At 47.2% G+C, this 21,073-nt stretch overlaps 1 protein-coding gene across 1 annotated transcript in view; it reads left to right on the top strand.

Moving 5' to 3' along the window:
* The window catches only part of robo1 (roundabout, axon guidance receptor, homolog 1 (Drosophila)), a 124,489-nt gene that overhangs the window by 1,931 nt on the left and 101,485 nt on the right, over positions 1-21,073 (top strand). Inside the window, exon 2 of the mRNA XM_076146049.1 lies at positions 14,822-15,148. Coding sequence (XP_076002164.1) covers positions 14,822-15,148 — 327 coding nt within the window. The remainder of the gene's footprint in view (positions 1-14,821; positions 15,149-21,073) is intronic.

Raw genomic sequence — 21,073 nt, 5'->3', positions numbered from 1 at the left:
AGTGACTGTAGCTAAGAGACAATGCTGACTTCCAGGCTTCTTCTCTGCCTATTACTGCCCCCAACGCTCCTATGTAATTACCTCCATAAGAGTCTGGGTAATTGTCTTCAAGTTTAAACCTGAAAAGGCATTATGTGTACTGTTAACTTTAGTAAATACTTAGTGTTGCTTAATGTCCCAGATAGTAATGTCTGTCAGCGCCCAATGGGAAGAATGACATCAGCATTGTTAAACACAGAGTGAGGGATCGCAATGGCATCTATTTCCACAGCTTAACCGTTAGTCATTTTCCCCTAAGCCCTTTAATAAGAAGCACCGCACTAAAACATTAGATTTATGGCACGCATTTAAATGTTGAAGCTTATCGTGTGTGTGTGTGTGTGTTGGCCGTGGGTTTGAGCCGGCGTCTTTTTTTAGCATTTTAACATGATGGCTCAGATGTTATTAATGCTTCCTGACTGGTTTCCTGAATTGTGTCTTTGTTTCCCGTAGACTTTAAAGGAGCTGGCGGGCTGCGCACAGACAGACGCACTCAGACAGAGATGTAGTGATCTCACACACACATACACACACACACACACTGCGGACACAGTCAATTGAGGAAACCGTATAGCACCTAAACAGGAAGTAGGGTCAGAGGTGAGCGTGGAGAACGAGTTGGCGTCTCCATCTGCTCCACGCCCTGTCCGGCGCTCCAGCCCAGGCTCGAGTCTGTAATGGTTCTATCCTGTCTGAGGAAGACCCCGAGACACCAAGGGTTTCCAATTACGCCTCGCTGTGAGGCTGTGTGTGCCTGTGTGTGTCTGTGTGCAGAGGCGTGAGAACGAGGCCTGCTAATAGAGATGGACTTGGTCAGCAGATACTCAATGGATTGATCCTGGATTAGACACTTGTTGTCAGGAAAATTGGATTACATGCCGCATGCCAGAGTACGATTCTATACTTGCTGCTAATGGAGGCTTAAAGCTTTTATATGACCGTCAGGAATATCATAGAAACATCTAAAACTACTATGTTTCACCTTGTTCCTTTGCAATGTTTAGTATTTATGTGAGAGAGAGAGAGAGGAAGACACAGGGAGAGAGATCAGATGGTCTGTGAGTCAGGCGGTGACTCGCTCACTCCTTCTGAAGGTTGTAAATTGATACCTTCATCTATCACGTCTTCCCCTGTTATCAGGTGATCTATCCTCCTGCTGTACACTAAATGGTTGTTATCTCGCCTCCAAGTGCTCATCAGAAGTTACTCCAAAGAAAAGGGGGCGAGAGGGGAAAAGGTAAAGAGGTGGACGAGCTGCACACACACTGAATGAGGCGTCCCGGATGAGAGCAGTTAGGGTAAATACAGCAAACAGGCTGGGAACAATTTCAAGGCAAATAAGAATCATCGGAATTTCTCCCTGGAAGGTTACATCAATGCTGTGAAATCTCTGTGTGTATGTAGCACTGTGTGTGTGTGTGTGTGAATAAGTAAGTGTCACAGAGTGCTGCTGATAAAGATACAGGCGGTGGGAGTGGTGTCCTGGTAATCAGCCTCGGCCCCGGCAGCCTCCAGCCGTTGAGGTCTTGACAAATTGACTCGTAAGTGCTGATAAATTGCAGAGCCCTTCCACCTCCTACATCATGGCGATATGACAGGACACAGCAGGCTCCAGAGCCAATTAATGACCAGAGACCACAGGTGAGAGCCGTCCCTGTCTCCTGTCGTCTTACTTTCACGTTTCACTTGGCCTGGAGAAGCTCTCATTAAAGCCAGACCCATCCCCCGCCTCACCATTTCTTTTTGTCATTGTTGTAAAATTCCATGCTGTGCTTCCAAATAGCTGCAAAATAAGGGTAGCAGCTCCCCAAAATGTGTTGTTCCCCAAAGCCTGGTAGATGCCTTCAGGAATGGAGAGGATCTTGAGGACTGTGTCACCTCTCTGTCTGAGGTGTGATTGAGTCACACCTGTGTAAGGCGACAATTCCCTTAAAACTCTCTATAATTTCCACTAATGCCCATTAATCTGTCCCTAATCCAAATCCAGCAGGGTTTACACCCTAAAATCCTGGATTAGACCGACTTTGGTTTACTGAAACTGCATGTAGGAAATAGAGAGGGCGGATCCGAGTTCCCTTCCCGCCCCTGCAACCATAGCCAAAGTAATTAATGAACGACTAGATAAACATTTCAAGCAGTTTGTTTGAGGGGAGATAAATTAGATGGCGACTCTTAATGATCCGCTTTGCCCCAACTGCTCTTCTTTTAATGACCTAAAAGAGCTGCTTAATTGGATTAATTAACAAATCCATCCTGACGTCAATAGTTTGTAATTTGCCACAGCTGCAGCTTGACTGATAAGCGCGTTGACTTGGAGATTTAGATAGCAAGGATCACTTCCGAAAAGGGGAATACTTGCACAGGTCCTTACATTCCCTCTGCGTCATATGCATCAGGAATAACCGCCGCGTCTCGTCTGGCTCCACTTTAGCTGCGCCTGTGAGAGAAACGGAGGCGAAACGTTATTGGCCAGTGGCCGCTGATGAGCTGCTTAATGTTGTTACCGTATAACTTACTTACAAAGCCTGTCAATTCCTCTGCCGTTTTAAGCTGTAAAAACGTACGGCCAGACAGAGTTAAGCCCTCTGGAGTGAGGCGACTGTAACAACCTCGTGTAAGCCTTATTTTAGTCTGGAGCGGGCTGATAGTAGAAAGCAGCAGGCGTGTCCAGGATATTACACTCATGGGTCACTATAGTTAATGTATCCTGTTCTGGCAGTTGACGTGGAGGACAAACATTCCATATTGCCACTCGGTGTAGAAGTGATAAATGGTCTATCCCTGTAGGATGAAAGGTCTCATCTGGGTTCCGTCAGCTCACATATGGTTTGAAGCTGACATAATAACAATGGAGGCAAACTCGTGCATTGCAGATCTAGCAATGCCAGAGAAAATTACGAAATTGCCAATACGCCTTTTATTCTGCGGTGAAAATGGTTGCGAGTGAGAAAGAAAGTGATGTGTGTGTGTAGGAGGGAATGAATGAAAGGGGGTTAAGGAATCTCTTCATCCTCTTACCCAACCCCCCCACACACACACATTTTGTTTTGCCTGGATTTTTTTTAAGACTTGCCTTTTTTGTGTGTGACTGGTCAGTGCAAAGCCTGTCTCAGATAAAGCGCAGAAAGAGCCTGTGGGGATGGGGAAAGCCGCATTGTGTCGCCTTTAACAGGGTGATTGTGAGGCATGGAGGAGGGGAAGAGAATGGCCCAAGAAGGAGTGAGTGTTTGTGTGGAGGGTGTGTGTGTGTGTGTGTGTGTGTGTGGATGACACAAAGGCTGCCCCAGGGTGTGGAAGGGGGCTGAAGGAGGGGGCGAGGATGGAGGACGGAGCAGTCAAACATGCATGATACACCAGCTCAGGGAATACTCTTCATCTTGCTCCCCGTGTGCTCGCATTGCATATTCCTGCTGCTCCCTCTTGGCACTGAATGTGCTGATTAGGGCGATAGTGGTGGAAACTGTGAGGCAAGGACGCCCGGGTTGTTTTTTTTCCCCTGTCTTTTAAAGGTGGACATCTGGGGAGAGGTGAGGTTGTGCTGAGTAAATAAAAGATCTTGGGTACAAAGCTTCACTGTGGCTCTGCGGGTTTGGGTTTGGTGTAGTCCGGCCCCGACAGATCCCTCATGTATCTAAATTCTGCATGCTCAGGAACTCCCAGAAGGCTTCGCCCCTGGGCCTTGGGTTTGCTGCGGTGGTGAGGCGACGCTACTGCGGGGTGCTCTGCCTCCGTGCATTTTAAAAAGGCTCAGACCTCCCTCCCTTTCATTTTCTCCGGCGGGGAGGCCGAGAGATGGCATTGAAGACAGCTTTTCCCCCCAGTATCCTCCTTTATGTTCCCACTCCCTGAGCTCAGACCTCCTCCCAGCCTCGGTGACCATTCTATTACCCCCTCATTGCAAGGCCTGGATACACTTTTGAAATGCTAAACCTCTCTTTGGTTATAACTGACAGGGGAAAATACCATTAAATAGATTGAGAGGAATAGATTAAATTAGCAGTTAAAAGAGAGACTGCTAATTAGTTGATTAATGTGCTCGGTTCCTCCCCCCTCTTAGCCATCAACAGTGGCGTAGTCAAGATTCCCACTGGTGACAAACCTTCTCCTTAATCTGTGACAAATTTCCAAATTTCAATTTTTGATGCATGGTGTTTACAATCCATGCATCGGCACTGAGATCCACGTTTGAAAGGCGAAGCTGCATCAGCAACTTTATGTATGTATGTGCCCGAGGGCTTATTCTGTCACACAAAAGACAAAGATAAAAGTAGGAGGGGAGCGCTCTATTTAAGAGGAAGCGCTGGAGAACATAATTAACGGGAAGGTGACCTTGAAATTTGCTATTATATGGGCGCTTTTGGAGGCACTCCCACCATTCAGCTGTAACCATGGTGAGGAGGCTTCAAATAACTGGGTGAATTTCCAACATGGAAACACATTTTGAGTGACTGATTGAGTCAGGAGATTAATGCTAATCCTTTATCTATTTAGCTGCAGTTTAAATACCTACACGTTGCAAATCAGTGACATTTTCCTCCAATCATCCAAAATGAACACAACAAAACCAAATGTTAGTTTTACAGAGTCCTTGGTTTGGCTTTGTGACACTGTCTGTTAAAAGAGAGCAGACGCCACGAGCCTTGGAACACAAGTGATACATTTGATTTATAAAGAAAGCTTCAGGATTTTCGCCCCCTTCAAAGAGTTTTTTCTGCTGCACTTCGCAACACCAGTTTGAAAGAATTGCCGTGCAGTTTATCACTCCGACTCCTGTCAACATTCAAGTCTCTTTCAATTGTACGATCCACTTTTCTCTCTGCAACGTCTGCCTCTCTCTCCCTCGTTCTTTCCCTCCTACGTTCCCTCTCTTGTGTGTGCAGTGAAAGCACTAATTGAATAACAATTCTAGTTTCTGGGTGAGAGACAGGTTCGTCAAGCTTTGAGCCGCCGAGATTGCTTTTCTGTTCGGCTTTGCATCTGTCACCGAGTCTTAATCGCGAGTTTCTCAGCACAAATTATGAAAAGTGGGCTTTGGTTTTAGAGGCTCTACATTTAGCTTCAGTAATCTCACTGTTTTTGCTTACAAAATGCTGCAAAATGTCTCCTGAATGCTGTCCTACTTCACTGTTGTGATTCCCTTCTGACAGCTAGTGTTTATCCCATCTCACCATGTTGTCTATGCAGAGTGTGCTATTCACTTCTTCTTCTACCTCGGTTTACCTATAGAAGTACGAAACCAAATGTATTGGCCTCCTCTTTCCTTTACTCTCACCTAATCAAACATTTTCTCACCCAATTGTCTTCTGGTGTCCTTACATTGTGTATAAACACGTAGACAATGGATGGACCTTGTGAGGGATAATTGATACGGTCTGAAACTGGCATAGAAAAGCTCTAACTCAAGAGGTGTTTGCAGTGACTCATGTTTCAACACAATTGCTTTCAAACGTGATACACCCCTGCTCAACAAGTTTAGTCCCAGTTTCAAAGGAGACGTAACCTTCTGAGGCAAAACAGGCTCTATTAAAGCCTCCCTCTTGTTTGAGAAGTGGAGGAAGTCAAACTCTTAGTGCTTCTCAATGTTTGCGTAGAAAGCTCCACTAATCATTTGTAGGCCCTTGATCATTTCCTTAGGTGTCAGGCTGAGAACTTATCAGTCGATCTTTATTTAGGCATTGTCTGTCTGTAGGTCTGTTTTACTCATTGCTGTAGAGATTTGCCTGGAAAATCAATGAAATCAATGGACATCAGTAGAATGAGATGTCCCCAAGGTTATCACTTCCACTTACTAAACAGTTTGAGTTTTGAGGCTGGTGGTGACAGAAATATTTCCTCTCTGGTGTTTGACATTGCTGTGATCTAGCACAGATCTGTGTTCCTCCTCCGCCATCTTCATCTCTGACGGATCCAGGTTTCCTCTGAAATTTCGCTCCGACATCTGCCGTCAAACGGAGAAAACCGACAGATGGGAATTGAATTGAGAGACATTTTGTGTTTGTCATTCTCAGTTAAAGCCCGGGGAGGAGAGCAGAGGAGTGTGTGCTTGGATACACTCTGTACCTGGACATTTGGTATGTGTTCTGAGAGGAGGACGTGGTAAGTGGGTGCTGGCGAGCAGACGGGCTAGTGAGCAGTAGTCTACAGAAGGAAATTTCTTTTTAATGCCAGACTGGGCACAGGCTTCCCTCTGTTGACGTCTCAAAAAGGCTTCTTGGCAGACTTTGCCCCTTCATTAATTTTGACCAAATATTTACTGTGCATCACATGGCATGCCTTATATCCCCTGGTCTCATTTTTCCAGGCCAGGTTTGCGAAGAGTTTGGGGCGATTTGAGTTCCATTTGGCTGGACTGGCGCCATGCCCCGCTCAGCCGGTTGTGTCTGGGATTCTGCCACGGGAACAGGGACATGGCTCCGCCGAGTCTTAACCTACAGTACGCCTCTGGGAGCCACGTCTCATTTTAATAATACCTCATATCCACAGCTACAATATATATGAGTCACCTCGCCAATACATGCATACACTCACACACGCGCACTCCTGCACACATTGTCGCTCGAATGCTATGTGATCTGTGCTTACCCTTTTAACCTAAAGGGCAGCAAAAGGAAATGTTCCGAGGTTCCTCACTCAAACATCGTCGCCGTACCCTCCACTGAATGCTGTTACTGAAATTCTCTTTCAACACCCAGCTGTCTGAGATCTGCTCGAAGAATGTGTTTGGCTGAACATTTAGAATAGCACACATAAGCAGTTAAGGTCATGGGCTGTGCTCTCTGAGGCTGTAATATAACACCGCCCCAACAGTAGGCCTGTATCAGCCACTGCCATCAACTAAATAACATTTAGAAAGCATTAGGTGCTTTTTGGCCGTGCCGGCCCCGAATCACTTTGGCATCTCTTCAGAGCCGTTCTTTTTCTTGGCCCGAAGCCCGAATGCCATACTCTCCGCGGCCGGGCCGTGCCAGCTAAGTGTGCTGGTCATGCTTTCTCCCCGTCCTTCGTCCGCCCCTCCCCTGCCTTGGCAGTCCCCCCTGGGGGCAAGTCACAGGAGCAGAAATACTGCAGCGAGTCCAGAGAGTGACCTTGGGAGGAACAGACCACCACAGATTCTGTATCATATTCTCCTGGACGCAAAGCTGAGGAGACAGCAGAGTTTAAATTACAAGTCTACTGATTTATTCACATCAGCCTCCAGAGCTGTACTGTCACAACTGTTGTGTTGAAATGAGTCATACCCATCTACTATTCAGTGTGTGTGTGTGTGTGTGTGTGTGTGTGTGCTATTAGCTACTTATTTGTCTTTTTAAAAGCAGTATACAAATTGCATTGCTGAAACAGAATTTCATTAATCTCTCAAGGATTTTCAATCCAGCGGTTTATGGAGTAGAAGTCAGCAGAGAGACTCTCGCTATCCCCTGTTGGGAAATAAATGTACCAGTATATTCAATTACCCCTGCTTCTCCTATCCTGCTGTTACTGGCTGCTTTGATGTATCACTGAGATCGCGTTGGTCAAACCTCATTAAAAACTGGCAGTGGTGGAAAAACAAAAAAAACTGTCAGTAATTGCCAACTTGTGCTCCCTTGCGTTTCTTTTTCGTAATCCCTTCCGTGTTCCAAATCTTGACTGTGGTGCACACATGCGGTAGCTTCCTTAGTGAGGGCCAAACTTGGGCGTCTGGGCTTCATATTAATTACCAGTCTCTCTCCTGGGGTGTGTGCACCGCTGATAGAATGACATCCTTCAACTCCCACGCTGATCCATTGCCTCCAAAATCAGAAACTACTTTTTTTTCTTCCGGTAAATACGCAGGGTCGACCCGAGAAGTCTGCGAGGTAGCAATTGAAGTCAGACCCAGACACACACAGGGAAAAGATTGATAGATACTAGACTGACACACACACACACAGAGCATAGACTGTATGATACAGACAGACTGACTCCTTGCTTACATTTGAGCTGCTCTGTTCAGCACATCTGCCGGGGCTCCACAGCCAATTTGACAGGCAGCTTCTTAACAAGCATCCCACTCCTTCCACTACAGATTTTCTCCTCGTCTCTGTGAATGGATATAATAAAGCACAGGGACGGTATTTATCCTCTAGGAGCGGATTCTGCATCCTCGTGGCCTTCTTGCAGAGTTTTGACAGCTTTTATTTGTGCCAATGACATTCAGTGGAGCAGTTTGGCATCGGGAGGAGCTCGACCACAATTGTGTCCCTTGGGTTTCTGTTGAAAATTCGTTATTGTTTCCTTTCACGTTCCTGTCCTGTGTTCATGTTGCTGACACTTTGCGAATAAGTAAGTGTGAAGGGGAATGTTAAGTTTGGATATAAACAAATCAGCCATTCTTCTATTTACGTCCACAAGTTTACAGATAAAGTTAAGAGTTTTTACAGACAAACGTCGTCACTCTCTTTCGCTGATTTACGAGGTGTTTCACCAGCCTGGCACCCTCAGCCATCACGCCCCAGTGTCTCCCAAATGCATCAGTTTGCAGAACAAGCCTGCAGCAGAGGTGCAAATACTGCCCCTATTGTCCCAGCTCCAGATGGGGGGCCCCCAGAGCAGGATGGGCCCCAGCCTCCCAAAGGAGCACTCCGCCGGGCTGTCTCACTCCCGGCCTGGCCTTGATCACCAGGGGAAGAGCCAGGGATGTGTTTCCCAGCTGACAGAGGCAGGAGCCTGGTCGCTGCCGTTGCTCCTGTCTCCTCCAAAAAACCTCCGCTGGGTCTCTTCCTGATGAGTGATTGTGATGATGGCAGCGCCGCGGTGTTTACGTTGGTACCCTGCAGTCTGAAACAAGGGGACCAAGGTCGCTTGTTTATTGTATCGTCAGCATATTTGGCACCTCTCTTTTGTGTATGATTAATGATTCCAGTACGCTCAGGCGCTAAGACAGTGGTAATAATGTGATGCAACAATAGAGCATTATGCCCCATTTGCAATCTGAGCCGACTTGCTGATTTTGCTCCCTAATCATTGGTTCATTTCCTGTGTATCATAGGAAAATGACTGAATGAAGTGCCTTTATAAATAATGGAGAGGCTCGGATCTGCTGGTGTCTGCGTTAGACGTTGACAAAATCACATTTCGCTGGAATATCAATTGGTCTGTTATCATCCTTGAACATGTAGACTTTGTTTCCATAACAACATACACAAGAAAACCATCACTTTAACCGCACTTGATTGAGTTGTCTGTGTCTTTCATGTGGGCTTGAACATTGTGAATAAACCCCTTACACGGTCTATTTCAGACATACTTTGATTAATAAAATCATTAATTTGGCAGTGACTCTCTTCCTTCGCAAGCTGATATCCGTTCTCAAGTGCTGCTCGAGTATCAGCGAGGTAACCGTACCCCAGTCTGTTTGGTAAACGGAGACAAAGAGATGAGGAAAGAAAGAGGCCATAAAGATATCCATCATCCCCCCTCCTTCACCCCACCTCTGTGTCCCACGCACACACTCACACACAGGAGGTCTAATCCTGCCTCTTAGGGAGTGTAAGCGATAGCCTTGTGTAGCATTAAAAACAGGTCTGATCTGATGCAACCGGCCAAGTCGTCCATGCAGAGCATTCCAGGGTGGGATCCTGATGTTGAAATGGCATAAGATTCAGTTTCACTTTCCTGTTAATGTCACCTGATCAGCAGGAGTGCGGTACCTGCCCCTCTCCCTCTCCCTCTCTCTCTCTCTCTCTCTCTCTCTCTCTCTCTCTCTCTCTCTCTCTCTCTCTCTCCCTCCCCCCCCTCCCTCTCCCTCTCCCTCTCCCACTCTCACTCTCTCTCCCTCTTTCCCTCTCCCACTCTCTCTCCCTATCCCTCTTTCCCTCTCTCTCCCTCTCCCTCCCTCTCTCTCCCTACGTCTTATCTCTGCTCCCCTCTGTCTGTTATCTTTTCTGATTCGACAGAAAAGAGTTCCGTTTCCTTTTCTTCGAGTCGCTTTCTCATTGGTCTGGCCCCTGATCCTGAGCAGGCGTGTCTCCGTCCTCCGCCTGACTACCTCGAGGGACACGCCCTCTGCTCTTATCTCCTCCATAAATCCCTCTTAAGTCCCCTAATCACAGATTAATGGGCCCGCAGATAGGGAGTGCCTTACTGTGCTCGGCCTTCCTTATCGCGAACCCATATTCCATATCAGTGCCGTTGCTCAGCTGGACGTCTGATATGGTGTGCGGTGATCTGGCTCAGGTTCTCCGCAACGCCTCCCAAACTCTTCAACTTTAACATCTGTCTTTACGAGATCTGGAGTCCTTGAGCCTCGGTCTTTACGAGGGAAATTAAAACTGTCGCTTCTCTCATAATACATTTACTGGGATCGCTGGGTTCCACTGGAAGCTAGCGGTCTATCACCGTGACACTGTGTTATCATTCAAAGGAAGTAGATGCATTATCCTGCTTCGCTGCCTCAGGGGGGCCAAAATGACAGCAGATCTAAATTGCTTCACTGTCCTTCTCCCCTGTGAGCTCTCTGGGGTTAACGGCAGGCTCCTGGCTCCTTCCTCCTCCTCACAAGCTCCCACGAAGAAGAGCAGGGAGAAACGGAGGCCCATATTTCTATTTGAAGTTAAGGAAGTCAGCGAACCTGAACTTATTACTCCAGTCGGATGATCCCACCCCCTAACGTCTTTGCATGCCAGCTTTCCTGTGCCTGTCCTTCGTCTTCTCTCCCATTTTCAATTTTTAATTCATGGATTAATTGTCTATCAGTGTTGCCTGTAGCGATGTGCGTGTGAGTAATGACCTCACTCTATCCAGTCTGCAGCTCCAGGGTTGTCGTCTGTGGAGTATGGAGTGTTCACGTTGCCTTTGTCTGTGCACTTCTGCAATTATAAGTGTTGTCAATGAGACAAAAGCTGCCAATACGACACTATTCTGTCATTATTAACTAAGCAAACTAGGAATCATAATTTCCCAGCAAAGTCTATTTCAGCACGACTGCCGGATCACATGACAATACGACGCATTCACACGATGAGGTCGTCTATACGGGTTGTTTTTTCAATCAGATTGCGGTACCGGGGGTATAGATTCTGCACAACAACTCATGTTGCATAGTGAAAATCAAGCTTAGCCTCCAGGCCCCGGACAAATCAATGTAGAGCCAGTGGAGATAACACTGATATACCAGCTATCAGCCGGATGACCTCGTCTTGTCTTGGAACGATCACAAATCTGATGATCATATGTAGTCGACCAATGAGCCGGGTGAGAAGTAGAGGGGGAATACCCTAAAGGTCTGCATGGATCCAGCATACAGATGTGCAAGTAGAGGGGTCATCGTCTGGGTCCGGGCCCTGGTGATGGCGGTATGGATCGCTTTGAGGCTTCAGTTCAGTCTGTACACGGTTGCTGCTGGTATCTCTCTTTCTCTTTCTCTCTAGTTTGGTTCTTCATTACTGGTTGCAGAGAGAGAAACTCACTGAGAATTGTAGGTTTTTTTAATTACCTCCACAGCGAGCAAAGGCTCCCTCAAGCACTAGTTTTGACTTTGCGTGTGTTTCAGTGCATGTGTGAATAAATGAGGGAGAAAAAAAAGAAGAGGAACGCCAGTATACTCCAGAAAGTGAGAGGGTTAAGGCAGGAGAGGATTCTTGCCTGAGGCACCAATCGATCAGATGCTCACAGTAGAACTCCCAGCTTCCCTTTGGTGGAGCTGTGAGTTGCATTAGCTCATCTCACATTCTCTGTCTGGAAGGCAAGGGGGGATGGGGGTGGGGGGGTATAGTAGAGGGGGGTGGAGGGGATTTGAGAATACGAGAGCGGGCGGTTGAAAGGGGTAGAGGAGAAGGAAGGGCAGCGCTTTGAATTAAAGGGAGGGCTGGAAGAATCAAAGTGAGGGGAGAGGAGAGATGCTGTGAACAGGACTGCTGCGAGTGAAGCATACACTCGCCTCCTCTGTCTTCTCTCTCTAAGATTTGGTCGCCTGTGTAACTGTGCGCTATAGGGAAGAAGCCATGTTCCAGTGTCTTCAGATAGCGTGCACCTGTGGAGTAAATCCCCTCCATTGCCCGGGTCCCCCTCTCGCCCCAGTGAGGGGTAATGAAGCCTAAGTAACTGGGGTCACCAGAGTGTCTGTGGGAATCGGCAAGGGGGAAAGCACAGACACACACATATTGGATTTAACCAGGGATAAGGAAAGCATAATACAATTGTGTAACTGATACACGGCGGCTCTCACTCACAGCTTTAGACACAGAGCACTTACTGTACTCGATACGAACGACTGGATACTGTTTCCTATCCTGTATCCTCACACTGCCTCTTAATTATGTAGATCCGGAGTAATCATCTCCAGTAAACATCCCTCTGATCAAACCCAGCCTGTCTCACAGCAGGGCCGCATCTGAGTAGTTAACAGTCTTCCAAAAAAAAACTTCAGCCCGATTCCAAATTAGAGAGCAGCGAGCTAAATCAGGGCAGGAACGCGAGGAGCAGATAGCGGAGGGAGCTCTTCAAAGTCCTCTTTAATAAAACATATTAGCCTGAGTTGTCTGGTGAAGGGCGGGTGCCGTGCCAGAGTACAGAGGAGTGTGTTAGCTCAGCTTTTTCTTTTTTACGGCCCGGGCAAACGGAGCAGGACTCGTTAGCATATGGTCTGGAGGTTCAAATAGCCTGCGATGGGAGAAGGCTACAAATGGGGTTAATTAGCCTAGTAGTAGTTCACACAGCTCCAATAGCCAGCAAGCACGGGCATGTATATTTAATTCACTTTATTCTGTATTCAATAGCGGGCCGATTCATTCAGGCTGAAGGCTTGATGTGCTTCTTCAGACACGCTTTTATCTGCGCCGCTATGTGTCACGCCCACTGAACATAGTGTGCAGCGCTGGAAATGCTCATGACTCCTCTAAGTAGAGTAGTTAGGTTGGTGTTCTGGCAAAGTTTGTACTGTAAAATAGAATTCGTAGCATATGTCTGTGACATTCCACCATTAAGATTACAGTTTTACATCTAATGAATCTAATAATCTCATGCTTTTGGCTAATTTGCTGTTTGGATCGACTCACCAGGATCTTTGGGCCGCGGCCACAAACAACTACCGCATTGCAGAATAAACACGTACTAAAGAAGAAGGATCCTGCAGTGAGTCTTAAGGGAAAAACATGCAAATGCGTCAGCGGCCTTTCCCAGGGGTTGGGAAATGATCTGTGGCGGTTGACTCAGAGGAGGAGCGTTGGGGTGGAGACGGCAAATGGCATCGATCATCAGCAGTCTGTATTGGATTAAGACTTTTAATTTGGAAAGTAGGAAATGAAATCAAGGTTTGCGCTACCAAGATAAATCCTGTCTATGGGAAACTATAAGATCGATAGGTACAGATGCACGTCCAGCGCTAACTCCAAATTAAAGGAACCCTTGAGGGGAAAATTTCAGTTTTGATAGTTTGAACAGTGATCTGATTTGTGTCGATTGGTACCTGTCAGACGGTTTTTAACACAATACTCCCCTGTCTGTAATAAAAGACTCAGACCCTCCAAGAACCAATATAGAAGAACTGCGAAGTTAGACGATGGCGGTGTGGCACGCTGGAGTATTAGACTAATTAGATTTCATTGACCAAACTACGCATTTGTGTCGAAGTGATTAATCTTTCCACGGAGCCGTCACTAATTATGCTGACTTCCCCTAAAATATGTGGCCACCGCGGGAAGATGCGCGCTCAGCACCAGATTTCCAAACACCATTTGGGGGGGGGGGGGGCAAAGGGGCGGGGGGGGTGAATGGGCACAGAAATGAGGCGGTGTGGCAAGTCCACGGTATGCTGGGTAAATTAATTGCAGGCTTGTGCCTCCCAATTAGAGCCAGCTCCCTTTAATTGGAGCTGAATGGGCTCCAAAGGCCTATGCAGGGAGATACGGCTAAGTCGGGAAGACACGCACACACACGCACACACGCAGGCGCACAATGCATTCACAACATTCGAGTTCCAGCCTTTGGAAATTAACTGGAGGAAGGTAATTTACATGTAAAGCAGGTTAGATAGCCACAGTTGACTGGTCTGAGAGGCAAAGTAATGACCTCACATAGCAGAGGGATGTTCTCCCCCCTGGCATCGCCGTTGGCACCACGCGTACAGACTCCGTCTTTATTCTGTAGCATAATAAGCAGCTTCCTCGGCACGTAACTATGTGGTGGTGTCTTATTTCTTTATCTCTTAATTTCCCTTCACCTTTAAAGTATTTTACGTTCCCTGTTTACTGTTGCCTTCTATTTGGTCTTTTCTGCTCTTTAATCTGCGCGCTGACTCAAATGCATAGCTGGAGCATTGCTGAGCTCCGCTGAAGGACGCGTCGCTGTAATTAAAGGGCCACATCACTGACAGACTGCTTTATTTGCTCTTCACTGCTTTGGATCAGCAGCACCTGTTTTAGTAACTTTAAAAAGAACCAAAAAAAACCTGAAGAACACACGCTACACATGCTTTCAAGATGTATGTCGCATGTCTGTAAATCTGCTGCATTATCAGTGTAAGATTGGAGTGGAGATCTTCATACATCAGTAAAGCTTAAAGACTCTGGAGCTTGTCAGATGGTTTGATGGGTAGAACCTCAGCAGAAACGAAAGTAGAACCCTTAAGTGCTGCAGAATAGATTTGCGGTCAAATAGCAGAGCCTTCACTGCACACATATCGGCCTGTAAGTGTCTAAGAGAGCTTTCCCTCCCGACCTTTGACTCTTCTTCACGGCCTCGAGTCCTTATCAACCACATTTTATATCGCTTATAAATTCGCTTTGCAGGCTCAAACTCAATTTGTCATCTTCATCTCTTTTAGGATCCCGTCTGCGCCAAGAGGACACCCCGCCCCGGATTGTGGAGCACCCGTCTGACCTGATTGTATCTAAAGGGGAGCCCGCCACTCTCAACTGTAAGGCAGAGGGGCGGCCCCCGCCCACAGTGGAGTGGTACAAGGATGGGGAACGGGTGGAAACGGACCGGGACAATCCTCGCTCCCAGCGCATGCTGCTGCCCAGCGGCTCCCTCTTCTTCTTACGCATCGTCCACGGACGCCGCAGCAAGCCGGACGAGGGCTCCTACGTCTGCGTCGCCCGCAACTACCTGGGAGAGGCGGTGAGCCACAACGCCTCGCTGGAAGTAGCCAGTAAGTCCAGCATGTGCTCAGTCGGCTTGTTTCTACTTTGGCTTCTAGTGTGGGTGTGAATGGAAGCGTTTGGGTTTAGTCGTGGCTGAATAGCAGGCTCCAGTTTCCCCCCAGTGTTTCCGCCCTCAATGTGCTCACCGAGTTGGATAATTCCTCAGGAGATGGGCAGGATGTGTTTGGCCCAGTGGTCTCCATCGGCCTGGAGAGCCTTGGGGGTGAAGTGGCCTGATCATTCCAGGGTGAGCGCTCCTCTAAAGAGCCCTTAGTAGGTGGTCAGGGGCCTGAATGGGAACAAAGCCGTTTTGTTTTGACCCTGAAGATAGATATGAGGCTTAATACCCAAATGAGTGCAATCATTGTTTCTGACTCGGCTCATTTTGTAATGGGGCACTTTCTAGACTCTCGTTGAAGATTCCGAGATGGTCTTTATTGACCGTTGCACTAACAACACGGCAAGCTGGCTTTGATGTAAAGTGGAAGTCTCCATCTGTAAGGTCAACAAGCTAGAAAGGTTTAAGAGCCCGGGATTTTAAAGAGTTTTTGTGTATTCAGTGTAGAAAAACAGGAAGACGCTGATAAACCATCTACTGTAGCCTTTTTACGAGTGAGGTCCTGTGTTGACAAATTTGTTCCCATGATTCTTTTAAGGCTGCTTTGGTGGGTGAGGTCAGCTCTTCAGATACATTATCTCCTCTCGCTCTTGACTGGCTGGGAGTGAAGGCAGTGGAGGAGAGCTCGGGTATCAACCACTCCTCCAGCAGGCCCAGAGGCTGTCACCAACCAGCTCACTGTAATCTAATCAAGATGGGGGAAGAAAGAATGGTGTGTGTGTGTGAGAATGTGGAGATTGGTGCTTTAAGGTTGGATGCAGGCTCCTGGCTTTTCCAGTTGGTGGTGATTTTAGGTATGAGGTGTTGATCAGAGAGATTTGGGCTGTGTGTGTGTGTATGTCTGTTTTAAGATGTGTGTTTCAATGAGGTCTCAAGAGAAACATCTCTAGTGGACAGACATGAGACTAAGTCTGTCTTTTTGCAGGGTTTCTGTGAAAAACAAATCGCAGAAAGAATGAAAGACGTCGACAGGCTGGATTTTTATGGATCGATTGATGAGTTTTGCTTTTGAAAATGAAAGATGAGTCACATGAAGGGAGTCAAGTGTGTCTTTTATTGTCCTTCTCTTCTTTTTATATTCCTTTTGAAATTTAATGCCAGCCAGGCTCAGCCACTCAGAGACAAATTCTCCCTTTTAAATACATTTAGAGTTAGATTCAAATGAAATGTATGAACTCGTCCACAAACCCATGTGTTCATGCTTGATGCTCAGCACATTACATACGTTTCCAAAGGTCATAAATCTAAAATATTTCTCCCCCTTGTAGATGACATATAGTGTTTATTTCAGGGCTGTTTTTTTATTGGGGGTAGAAAATCAAGACAGAATCGTCAGAAAAGAGGAGAGGACGCTGCAAAAGTGGGCTGCTTATTCTGTATAAGGTTCAAACAGACCCATAATGACAAGCCACTGCTCTCTCTCTCTCTCTCTCTCTCTCTGTCCCCCTCCCTCCCTCTCTCCGGCTCATGCTTACCTACATATAATTACGTTGTCGGAGCAACCGGGATGGAGCCCTGCCGAGAGGAAGGCAGCAGAACAGAAAAAAGCAGCGAGAGGGGCCGAGACTTTTTCTCTTTGACGAGACCTCGTTTGAAGTCTGCTTGAAGAAGCTACAAGTCGTAAATGTAACGCAGGAAGCCTACGAGGGAAAGTTTCAAACCCTTACGGACCCCGTGTTCCTTAAACCTCCCTCACATACCTAAACAGTCAGGAATTCAATCAGAGTTGAGACAACAGCCAACTACTTCATTCCTGATGATTGTCCAGGACAGGAAGTCATGGTTTTAGTAGTGTTTACTCAGCTTCAGCTCTCCCGCTCTGTAACATTCTCACTTTAAAAAGCTAAAAACACAAAGTTTGGCAAGGTTATTCTAAGAGCCTGGCTTTTGCAGTCCACCCTTCCCCCCTCCCCCCCCTTCTGCTCTCCAGCAATTGTTAACATAATCCAAGTTTCAACAAGTCCTGTTTTGTCAGGCTAGGAGAGCTAACCCAGTTTGTTTGGCTTATCATTAACCACGACGCGTACAGTACCGCTCGCAATCTCTCTATCGCGCCCTCTTAACCCAAAGCCCCGGGTTAATGCGTTTACCGCCAATCGTGTTTGCCTTGTGTATTCAAACAAGCTTAAGATAGGATTCTTCCTCTCAAAAGTTATTGTTTTCTTTGTATTAAAGATGTCGACGACAAATAATGAACTTCCTTTGTGCGGCAGGAATGTCATTTGTTAGGGAAGTAAGAGTGAGAGCACATTAAAGTCGCTCCGAACGCTCTAAATCACGTTGTCCCTAAACACATTTAAATGTCAAATCCTAATAAAAGCAGTTTTAGTTGCTTTTATTACAGATTTACGGGAATAACAGCTTTTCTGCCGACAGTAAATGCTGATCTGAGATGTACAAGACAGATGCTTTTGTTGGACAAAAGCAAAGCAAATGGCAGTGTTATTATTTTCCTCTTTTTCTCCCCATGTTTTAGTCGGAGGTCTCTTAGTAGTGGCACTTATGTTGGAAATACAAAATGGCTTGATTACACTTATAATGCAATATTACAGTTATTATTCTGCCTGAACCTTTTGTGTAGCAAATCACAGTCGAAAATGTGGTTTTGTCAACATATTTTTGAAATGGAAAATGCATCCTGGGATGGATCGTTATTACGTCGCATTTATCCCGTGTAAAGCAACACAATGGCGCTGCCGGAAAGGAAGAAATGTTCTCCCTCTTACTAGCAATCACTAAGTGTAGCCGTTACATGTGCAGTGTGTGGCTCTGTGCTGTGTCAGAGTGTTCTCCTCAGCACGGGGCCCTCAGAGGCTCCATGAATAGCTCCGCTCCCTTTCTCCTGGACGGTGAGATTGTAAAGTGAGGTAAACGATGGCACACTGCTCCACTTGAGCGGGCGATAACCCCGGGGCTTGCTGTCTAGTGGCCTGGCTGAGAGCGCCGCGCTGACCGCACAGAGTTGGCTGCGTGCCTCACCTCTCAGACACACACACACACACACTCCTCTCTCCAGGAGCCCAGTTTGCTTTGTGGCCACCAACAGAAGCAAAAGCTCTTTTTTAAGCTTCAATATGGTCCAATGAAAAACTCTTATTCAGGCTATTTCATCTGAGAATCTGGTCGATTCTCTTGCCCCCTGTGAAATCTCTGTCACCATCTGCAGCCACAGGGCAACCCTGTGTGTGTGGTGGTGGGAGGGGGGTCAGGGTTTTGGGGCTGTCGAGGGAGGCAGAGTTCATCCTCGCCGCCGACTCGGTGTCTGCCTGAGGGTCATCTGCAGAGCGGAGGACAGTCGGCTGGCGTGCGCCGGTCCAAGCGTGGTGGCCTCCCACTGATCAGAGCGCTGGCCTCTCTTTCTCTCTCACTCTTTCTCTCTCTGTCTCTCTGTCTCACTCTCATGAGAGCTCCTGGTGCTACATCTGCTGTCTCTCAAAGACACGGGGTCTTTATGTCGCCTTCAGCAAAAACCCCCTCCTTAAAATAAACCCCTTCCCCTCAGACACATCTGTGTGTCTCTTTGTGGCTTTCCTGTCCTCTCTTATCTCTCCCCTTTATTCTTCACTATTTCCGACCACTGATGACATGAAATGGAACAAGGCCCTGTGACTGCGATAGCTTCTCCTACTCGCTTTAATTTGTCACAGTGTTTGTCTTTCGTTCTCTTTCTTTCCCACTGTCTTTGCTCGCTTTGTCTGCGGATAACAGACATGAAACAACAAGAGGTGAAGAAGAGAAGGGGCCGATAAAGAACGTGAGCGGGGAAATTGAGAGAAAATAAACAACAGAGAAGAGGACGAGTGGGTCGAGGCGGTCGGAGAGTAAAGGGGGAACGTGAAGGTGTTTGGCGAGCTGCCAGCGTGTTACAGCTCCATGGAGGTTATTTGTCTCGGGGAGGTTCAGAGCAAATTGGTGCAAGCGGCTCAGCCGGGGTCGGGCCTCAAGAGTCGACACGCAGCTGAGGCGTGGGCTCCTCGCCGGCGACTCTCCTTGGCCTCTGCTCCAATCTGCTTCATGTTGGAATGCAGGCCCAGTCTGTGTGTGTGTGTGTGTGTGTGTGTGTGTGTGTGTGTGTGTGTGCCTATCCAACTAAAAAGTTTCTTGGCAGTGTGAGAAGTCGTACATGCATTCAATCAAGTGGTTGCACGTTCTTTACACGCTGTTTTTAAAAATGTATTTCCTTGACATGTTTTGCTCTGAGCTGTAGTTTCAGGCCATTTCCATCAAATGCTGTTAATCTTTGAAATTACACGGGGAAAACAACCGACTACTGTCTAATTACATTCCCCTCTAGCACATATGTGTCAGCTCAACCTCTGCCAAACCTCTGCAGGGCCGATATGGACGACACGCGCATTACAAACAGTCCCTCTATTAATCCATATATGCAGAGAGCGATTCTTATCATGCGTGTTGCGTACGGTCTGTTGATCCGAGCATATTTTGCACTTGGGGGTGTTTGCATAAATCAATGCCACCCGTGTAATTAAACCTGCAACCATCTTTTCCCGAGTTTGATCGATACTCGTGCCAATATGAGTGGAGAGGATTTGCACGATAAGGCTGCCGGTACGAATATTTTGAAGTGATTATGATTGATCTTCTCAGATATGGTGATGGTAAATGAATGAGATTTAGTCGTCACTCCCCGCAGTGACAGCAGCCGGGGATGTGGCAGCGGCCGCCGTCCCTTTCCGTCATGTCAGGATGCGACAAATGTCACGCTGGCGGTGTTGTGGTGGATTGTTTAAGCGCGATGGCAGACACATAAGGAAACATCTAAATCAACTAAACATCTGGCTAAACACTGTGGGAGAGATGAAGATAAAGTGTTAAGAATGGATTGCTGTAACCCAATTGGGTGAGACAGGATATTCCCTGCGTGGGGAGTGAGTTATTGTATGTGTTTGATTCTGTCAATCTGTCAGCGGCGGCGTACACTGGTCTAGTGAACAATGTCTGGCGGAGTGTTGTGTGAAGGAGTCCGTGTGTGTGTGTGTAAGCTTCAGGTGTAAGGTGTACAGACAACTGGTAAAGGAGCCCAAAGCCCCCATCAATCACTCCATGCTCCACCCGTCACTGACAGCCCTACCGGGCCAGGGAAGAGAGAGAGAGACGTGCCCTCTAGCTGTACAACAGAACCCCTGTCATCCTCTTCTTCTATCCTTTCTTTAATGCCCCAAACCCAGGGAGGGAGAGAGGGAGGGAGAGTAGAGAATGGAGTTAAAACAGAAGGCGGTGGGAGGTATTTTGGAGGACGGGAGAAGCCAAATGAGATAACAAGGGGGGACGTTTGCATGTAAACAAGTGTTCACTGTATCATCCACCTTATGAAATCATCACGGTCTGGAATTTAGATGGAAGTAACACCATAATATAATAATACTGTAAGGGTGGAGCGTTTAAAAAGGGGACATTGTTCAGTTGAAGAAGACGAGGGCCGGTCACTTTCATGTGACAGTTACCCGGGCGTTTGATCTCTCTTTGTAAAAATAGATCCCAAACGCATTGGACGAGCCGAACGGGGACGAGTCACACTACTGTCATGGCTCTGCTCTCAGCACGCATTCCTGTAAGAAATGACCTCTCTCCCTTACAAAAGACGGCTGTGCTGACTCATTTTAAGCACTCTCTCTCTCTCTCTCTCTCTCTCTCTCTCTCTCTCTCTCTCTCTCTCTCTCTCTCTCTCTCTCTCTCTGTGGAAGTTTTTGCAGCTTGTGACATTACCCAGATATTCCCGGATAGAGCAGAGTCGGCACACACTTTTCTGCCTGAGTGCTTGGGTACTTCCCACCCCCCCCAACCCCCCTCAGCT

The sequence above is a fragment of the Genypterus blacodes genome, unplaced genomic scaffold (assembly GCF_046128005.1).
Source record: "Genypterus blacodes isolate CSIRO-AG114 ecotype Tasmania unplaced genomic scaffold, CSIRO-AGI_Gbla_v1 ptg000032l_1, whole genome shotgun sequence".
NCBI lineage: Eukaryota > Metazoa > Chordata > Actinopteri > Ophidiiformes > Ophidiidae > Genypterus > Genypterus blacodes.
This window is presented reverse-complemented; position numbering and strand designations above follow the sequence as displayed.